The sequence below is a fragment of the Jaculus jaculus genome, chromosome 1, assembly GCF_020740685.1.
Source record: "Jaculus jaculus isolate mJacJac1 chromosome 1, mJacJac1.mat.Y.cur, whole genome shotgun sequence".
Lineage (NCBI taxonomy): Eukaryota > Metazoa > Chordata > Mammalia > Rodentia > Dipodidae > Jaculus > Jaculus jaculus.
The window spans coordinates 287,310,747-287,319,097 of NC_059102.1; the positions used below are offsets into that span (position 1 = coordinate 287,310,747).

General features: G+C 40.9%; 1 protein-coding gene across 1 annotated transcript; it reads right to left on the minus strand.

Moving 5' to 3' along the window:
* Positions 1 to 321: 321 nt before the first annotated feature.
* LOC123453714 (TLC domain-containing protein 3A-like) lies at positions 322 to 5,908 on the minus strand. Its single transcript, XM_045131400.1, has 3 exons — positions 5,896 to 5,908; positions 1,345 to 1,540; positions 322 to 1,137 (listed from the first exon to the last, which is right to left on the minus strand). Exons 1-3 carry the CDS (start codon positions 5,906 to 5,908, stop codon positions 570 to 572), a joined length of 777 nt encoding a protein of 258 aa, XP_044987335.1. The 3' UTR covers positions 322 to 569.
* Between the last annotated feature and the right edge of the window lie 2,443 nt (positions 5,909 to 8,351).

An 8,351-nucleotide genomic window follows, 5' to 3' on the forward strand; every position in this document is an offset into this window, starting at 1 on the left:
CCCAGCCCTTCCTTCTGCCTGCTGTCTTTGAGCCCTTCTGACTGGAAGTCAGTAGACATGAGAAATTCATTCTCGAGACACATGACAGGACAAGGCAAGAGCCGCTAATGGTCTATCTAGTAAACAATAAAAATTACATACCCACAATGATTTTCTCAGGCCAATGTTGCAAGACGACATTATTTCAAGAACCAAGTCATCATTTGCCTCTGCTGACCCAGTATTACAGATGTTGCTCTGAGCATTGGAAAGTAAGGTATCCGTGCTTCTGCCTCTTGAGATAGCTCCAAGGAAGGATTCTTGACCTTGCATTAAAACTACCTTGTTGCAGTGGTCTCATAGAATCCAAAAGTTGTTACCAAGACACAAGTGCTTTTGCAAAAGGGGCAAGTTAGAAGAGGGAGATAATAGGAATATTAAAAAAATAAAATAAAATAAAACATGCAAATCCTTTTCCTTATCAACACCCAAAAGGCTGAGGTCACCCAGGGCATAATTTGGCTCACAATTTGGAATACTGAGTCTATGTGGCAGCTAGTGTGAGGCGATCCAGTCACCGCCTGGAGTAATTAACTATCTCTCTTGGCTTTGGCAGTGTCAAAGAGCCGGGCTGCCTTCTTACACAGCAGAGAGAACCAGTAGAGCTGGGGAGCGATGAGGAAGGCATTGGCCATGTTGCAAGACAGCGGAATGTTGAACGGCACTTTGAGCAGGCTCAGTCCTTGCTGCTGGCCATACGACCAGTACATGAAGGGGAAGAGGAGGATCCGACAACAGAAGAAGGTGCCCAGCGTGAAGATCCCGTTGATCTTGTACAGAAAGGTGTGCTGCTGTTTCAGCTGAATCAGAATTCTGCCCAGTGACACAAATGGCGTGCTCAGTTCTGCTGTGAAAATGCAGCCAACAAAGAAGTCCCCAAGTTCTCCCCGGAGCTTCTGTGTAACAGGCACAAGGATCAACAGAATGACCATATGATGTGTGATCAGGAGGCGGTTTTCACTCAGGAAGTTTCGAAAAATGATGGCGCGCCTGAGGTTCTGGTCTCTGGTTCGGCACCATTCACAGAGGTACATGGCACAGATGTCACAGATCATGTATGGAATCAAAAACCAGACGTATTCTCGGGACAGCCAGTGCAAAGAATTTGTGTCAACAGGCTACACTGTCCTCCAACACACCACTTTAAATCAGACTCGGGCCTCTTGCTCTCCCACTTTTAACTTCGCTCTCCCTCCAGCTAAGCTGGGATGCTAGAAGCGGCAAGGAAAGATGGACGGCACTAAACGAGGGTGCACAGGCTCCCCCATTAGGCACGTACCTCTCAGCATCACAAAGAAGGAAGTCCTGTCTGAGACCGCGTTGCGGCAGGAGCAGATGATGATGATCCCTGACCCCGTGGCCAGCACAGCCTGCACGGAGGAGACCAGCCTGGTGCGGATGATCACGCAGTCGAGGAAGGTCCATTCCGGCCGCAAGCGGCGCAGCGCCCAGACGCTGAACGCGAAGAGCCCCGGGAAGAAGAGCGAGCCCAGGCCAGCGTCTGCAGCACGGGTGCTCCGGTCCCGCCGCCTGGATCGGCGTGGCTCCTCCGCTGGCTCCGCGCGGCGCGGCGACCGGCGCGGCCCGCGCGTCCCTGTTTCTAACCTCACCCTCCGCCCCGCCCGCCCGCCGCGACTCGGGCTCGCCGGGCGCTGGCCCCCCAAGCCTTGGTTCCTTTTCTCTCACCCTTGTTTCGCACTTTCCCTGTCTCCTTAAGAATGTAAAGCCTCTTTGACTCTTGGAAAACTTCTTATTTTTCTCTACAACTCTGCATAGCCACAATATAAGCTGGATAATGGGTCAAAATGGTCTGAGAATGGTATTTTTTTGATTTCCAAATTCTCATTGATTAAAAAAAATTCTGCCAACATACAGGCAAATGGTCTGAAGTACCCTATTTTTCATTCTGTGAGTACAGCCTTCTCTCTGCTCTACCTGCTCTTCCCACCAGGTCCCTTTATCCAAGGTCTCGGGAATATGCTCTCATTCAACCTCTCCCCATACTCGTCGTCACCCTCTCTTTTTGACCTGGATGCTATAGATGACCTTGCCCCAACAGTTCCTCCAGCTTGCTCAGCCTCTCCTGACCCCCTGCCTGGAAGCAAGGCTTGATTTTAGTCTTTGGAGTAGTAAATAGAATAGAAATTTAAAATGAGAATACATAACTTCTGAATAAATGAATGAATTAATGTGTGAAGGGGAAATGGTTGTCTAGAGTCTATAGGAAAAGTGCACTTAAAATGAATGTGTGTGTGTTTGTGTGTGTATGTGACTCACAGTCATAAAGCTGAAGAATGATTTCTGTTCTGAGCAGTGCCATTTCATTGTGGGGGATGTTCTCCACCAAGCCCACTCTACTAGACAGCATATCCAATTTTTACTGTTAAGTGTCCCCCAGAAGGAACACTAAAAGTAATTAAGATCATAGGCAAAATATTGCAAGATCCTCCTACTCTTAAAGAGTTGTAAAATGGCAGGATCAGAAAGCAGCCTTATAGCACCGAGAGAAGTCCAAATCTCTCCCTGTAATTTAGGGGAAAAAAAAATGGCTCTTGGGCTGGAGGGACAGTTTAGCAAAGCCAAAGGACACAGGTTTGACTCCCCAGATGCACAAGGGGGCATATGCATCTGAAGTTCGTTTGCAGTGGCTAGAGGCCCTGGCACACCCATTCTCTCACTCTCTATCCCACTTTCTCTATCATATAAATAAATAAATAGCTCTTTCTTAGTTTCCCTACCTTGCAGAGCTAGAAGGCTGCAATCACAGGGCATCTCATGGTCTTGGACCCATCATGATGATGGGTAAATCCAAGTTGCTATAAGCAAATGGGTACAGGGCTCCTTCCCGCACAGGTAGTGCCGAGGGAAGGACCAGGCCTGCTGGTTCCTCCCTAGGGGTTGAGGGGATGATGAGCGTCTGAGGACTCAGAAACCTCTCCTGGCCACCAGAGAAAAGCCACACTGAGTTGGGAGTCTTTGCAATGCAGGAACAACTCGCTTTATTACTCTGAGCAGTTGCTTATATCATGTTGGGGACAAAGGCAGGGATTTTAGGGTGGGAGAAGAGGTAAGGGCCAATAGTAAACTTTAACTATTGAAATGGTAATTACAATTACCACGAGGAAGTAGCAGGCCAGAAGCCCTTAGGCATCCTGCTGAGTCATAGCTGGCCAGAGACAGGTCGCCAAACTTTAGCTAGGCTCAGAAAGTTCCACTAGGCCTCACGCCTGGGCCTTTCAGGGCCCAATTAATGGGGACTTCTTATAAGAAATTTATAACTGTTTTGTGCTTACTTTATCTTTCTATGCTTCTATGAAACTACTAACATTTAATAGACTCTAGATTTATATTTAAATTTAGAAGTACTTGATATTAAATTTGTTAAAAAAATCTAAAATTTCTAACAATGTTCAAATCTGATTTCATATAGTTTTTAAACTTATGTTTCAGGAAAGTTTAAGAAACAAAGTTCCAAAATCTATGTGTTTATTCTAGGTAATAGTATAAGTCAACTCTGATGTACTCTTTCTTTAAGAAAATATTTTAAAAGGCCTTTTGAGGAAATAATAGCCATATTAAAAGTGTTATGGTAAGGACAATAAAAGTTTTTGTAGGTAGTTATGAGATGAACTGACCAAAGAAGATAAACTGGACAGAAAACTTTATATATTTGGATGTGAAATACTTGATGAAAAAGATTGTTATGGAATGGTTACATAGATTGGAAAATAAAATTATGTAGATGAAGGTATGAGTAAAGTATTTAGATGAAGATATGAGTAAGCTTAAGCAGGAGGTTAAACATGTAATCAGATTACAGACTTCTTGAGATATAAAATGACTATTAGACTAGGGTTTACATCAGACTAACAAAGTATGGCCCTCACTGGTAGCAGATTGCTATTATAGTCAGGTTGTAAACTTAACTTTAACTCATTGATATTAATATGGCCATAATAATGGTCATGAAAGACTAAATTTGCAGCACCTAACGAAGTTACATAGGTTTCTCTATTTCTCAAAATTTTAATTAAACATTAAGTTAAATTGACTCAATATTTAATTCTCTCCTAAAGTTATCATATCTAAAACTCTCAAAAAAAAAATCTCACCAAATAATTATTTGCTATTTTTTCCCTGTTTTATAAGACAAATAAACCATATTTGAAACATTAAACAGTATTGTTCTGTTACACACTTCAAAACTATTTACTTTATTGTGAACAGTAAAAGAAAATTCTAAACAAAGTTAATGTTGTGATTTAACATGCAAATCCTCAATTCCTCCAACAGTCAGTCTTAACACTAAATTTATCGTACATCATTATTAACAAGTTTACCAAAGTACCACAGACTGAACTAGAGTTGTTTAAGGTTTGAATAGTTAATCATTGTGCCATTAAATTTTGTGCGTGTTGAGATTAAAAATATTTCTTTTTGGTTTAGAAGTTAAAGGTGCATATTTGCAAAGTCAGATGCACACAGTGGAGCACATATTTGGAAATTGTTTGCAGTGGCAAGTGACCCTGGCATGCTCATTCTCTCTCTTTTCCATAAGGCTTGTCTACTTTTTCATTAGATTAAGGCAGTTTAGTCCAGTTCCTCTATTCTTTGGGTATGCTAGATATAGCTAAATTAATTTCAGAAGATGATTTATAGATTGGATGGCTTTATTTAGCTTTTAAAAATGCTACATCTCCTCATTTAAAAATGTATATATTATGTAAAAATATTACACCTCTGATAAACTTTCAAAATTATAAATTTTTTATGTCTTCCTATTTAAGTCAAAATTTTACTCTTTTGTTCATAGTTTACTCTCTGTGACCTTATGTGCCTTAAATAGGTAAACTCTACTTTTTGCTAATAGCAGACTTTTCCAGATATCAAAATATTGTAATTTGGTTTATACAAAGTCCATGATATTAGGATATAAATAAGCATACATCACCATGCCTGGCTAAAACTCTGTAACATTAAGATGGTTCTTGTCTTATTTATCCTGGTTTTGCTAAATAATTATCACTAAGATTATAATCTAAGTCATATAAAAAGTGACTTATTTGATTTTGTTCTTAGAAAAACTGAAAAAGCTCTCCATGTCTTAGAGAAATCCATTGTGTACAAACCATGTTAATGTAGTTTGTCTAAGCTTCATGTAACAGTCATAAATATTTCTTTATTTAAGCCTTAAAATTGTTCAATGGTAAAAGTTATCATTTAAGAAATTACTCTGTGTTTGTCATATTGTCTCTAGTGTATGTTAAAGTCAGGATTGCTTAACTCAACAATGACAAAATTTTATTTTATTCTTGAGCTATATATAATCAATCTCAGTCAAAGGTTCACTTAATTAATTGTCTCATTTCTGGTATCTTAAATTCATTGTTCATTACTTATAAAAATATTACTGACCTGTAACCCCCACTTCCAGCTTGGGACTACCATCCACAATGAGCTTTTGATCAGAGAAACCTACAAGATTTCCCAAAACAATGACAGACTTCTGTCAGAGTACTTGATGACCCACCAAAGGCCAGTGGTAAGACCCTATTGCTGAAGACTCCATACACAGCAGACATGTAAAATGGAATGGCATGGCTGGAAGCCAGGAGAGAGTCAGTCCCCAGACAGTCAGCATGTCTAGTGCCAGAAGGTGCTACATGGGCGACTGGGGGAAATGACCAATATCTGTCCAAGCAACTCATTGTCTAACTTAATTAGCAAAAAATTACCTGATGAGATGTCCACACAAGTGCAATAGTGGCACACAGCCATGGTGGGGAACCAAATGCTCTTGATTTGGCTAACTGATCCACCTCAGTGGTACAAGACCCATAGCTGGAGCTGGGAAACAAGTCAGAACCATACCCAAACATAAGCCCACTCTCTAATATCAAGCTACCATCAATCATGGGGTACAAGAGGGCCTACACCTATCAAACTCTCTATCAAAAAAGTAAGTGTTATCTCAATTTTCCGGATGCTAACTTACTCTCTGTTGGAGAATCTGCTTCTCTTTTTCAGATAGATGCAGATCCTAAGGAGAGAGCTGCCCCAACATACCTCAAAATGGGCCCGACTGAAACTAAGGAAAATTGGTGAAACAAGCAAGGGTGATATTTTCCTATGAACCAGATACCAGCACAAAGGGGAAGGAGACCAACACAGAGAAAAATCAACTCCTACCAAATCAGAGAGCCAGAGCCTCAGAGGCCCCCAACACCTTAGCACTGAAGCAGACCAAAAATGAACCCAACATGGCTCAGGGAAATTTTGCAGAAGAGGGGGCAGAAAGAATGTCAGAGTCACATGTTGGGTCATGACATGCAGAGACATTTATCGTACCAATAACTGTGGGCTAACTCCACAATGCATGACCCATTTACATCAACAAGGAGGGTCCAATGGGAAGGGGTAGATCATAGATGAGCCTAAACAATGGTACCAAACTGCCTGTATTTGCTGAAAAGAAAACTAATAAATTAAATTAATATATAGATAGATAGATAGATAGATAGATAGATAGATAGATAGATACTTAAGATGTGTTTCCGGCCCTAAAAAATAATATTCTTAAATTGCTGCTCTCCTTCTAGTTTGGGGATAATTGGTATTTGCATTGATATACAGACTTGCCAAAGTTGTTTTCAAACACAGATGGTTAGTTTTCATGCTGTCTTGTCTTTTCCTGGCATACAATTTCTAGATTAAAATCAATTGCCTTAACATTATTGATAAAGCATTGTTTTCAGGGTTACTAAAATGTTCTGCCTATACTTATAACTGACAGATGCTTAAAAGATAGAATGGGTATGCTTTCTATGTTACAAATATAGTTTACACTTTCACCTGACAACTAAACTTAAATATTAATCAAAATGATTTTAAATTATCATGTCATTCTCTAACCAGAACTACTTTGCTAACCACATATGTTCTGTAACCATTTTTAACTGATCTGTTCTGCTAATCAGATAAGTATAGTCTCTATGAGTGATTAATAACCAAAAATAGAAGCCAAAATCAATTAGAAAGATTGGAGTTAAAAGGATAATCAATATTTTAGTTCCTGCTCCTGGGTCAGAAGGCCACAGGAGATGATGGGACAGTACTAAGTTCTACCTTTTGGTAAGTTACCTGTCTTCTTGATCAGAGAGAATATGGAGATGCAGAGATGTGTTTCTGCAACAGGAGAGTCACACTGGAGGAAAATCAGTCCTCCGAGCTTCCCCAAAAAGGGAGGGCCACTTGGCCTGCACAGCCTTGACTTATCCTAGCAGATGACAATGCTTACAATCTTAGAACTCTTCACAGGTCCTTAAAAGTCTCCCAACAATGAGTCAGACCAATAGGCTACTTGTCTGATGCTGACTTTCAATACTAAACCCTAATATTAACTGATGCCATCTGCCTCGCCTGTCCCTGATTAACTCCACATACCCTGACCCCAGATCCTCTACTTGCTTTAGCCAGAATCAGAGCTATTCCTTGCCCCTTCCTTCCTTAGCCCTTACCCTATCTCATGCAGGGATAAGTACGCTGTCACCCCAATGGGCACTCTCAAACGTAAACTCTTTTGTGTTCCTACTCTTCCCTTGATCACAAAATGACCCTCTGCCTCCTCCATCTTGCCCCAAGCCCTCTATCCCTCACCTCTGAATGCTCATCCTCCCTTTACACCTGGTGTTTTGATGTCATAGCTGTTGACAAAAGTAATAAGCTCCTTTGTTCTCCATTTTGTCTTCTCATGGGGTACTCAGGTCCCATCTCCCTCATGTTCTTCTCTACACCAGGTGTCTGCCAGCAACTGCCCTGAAGGCAGCTCAATACAGGGATGGTAAGATAGAAGTCTCTGTTTCATTCAAGACCAAGTCTTAACAACGTTCCTCACTGGTTCTGTAAATCTCACTATTCTGCCACCTCTAGCCACCATGAAACTGCCTCCTCATCACCTGACCTGAAGGGAGAACCATCAACTGCATTATCCATCCTCTTCAACAAGAACTGATTGTCCTTATGGTCAGCATGAAAAAATTAACCTTCATCTCTTATCATTAACAGAAGGATGGAACATTAGGTCAGGATAAAATGGAGTAATAAAGACAGCAGAATGGTGACAGACACAAGAAAGTGGGTTATCCCTTCCTTGCCTAACAATGCCCCAGGTCTAGGTTTTGTGCCCACTTATCTTGTGGCTAATGCTCTGGTGTCACACCCTGGTTATCTTAGATCTCCCCTAAAGAAACCTTTATTTATTTTATTTTTTTATTTTAACTTTTCCCTTCCTAGCTTTCCCCCAACTGAAGAAC

Excerpts from the sequence above, each read along its gene's own strand:
- LOC123453714 (XM_045131400.1), bottom strand. Across the intron at positions 1,138-1,344 it reads CGCAACGCGGTCTCAGACAG|GCACTGGCTGTCCCGAGAAT; the intron begins GACTTCCTTCTT and ends CACAAATTCTTT.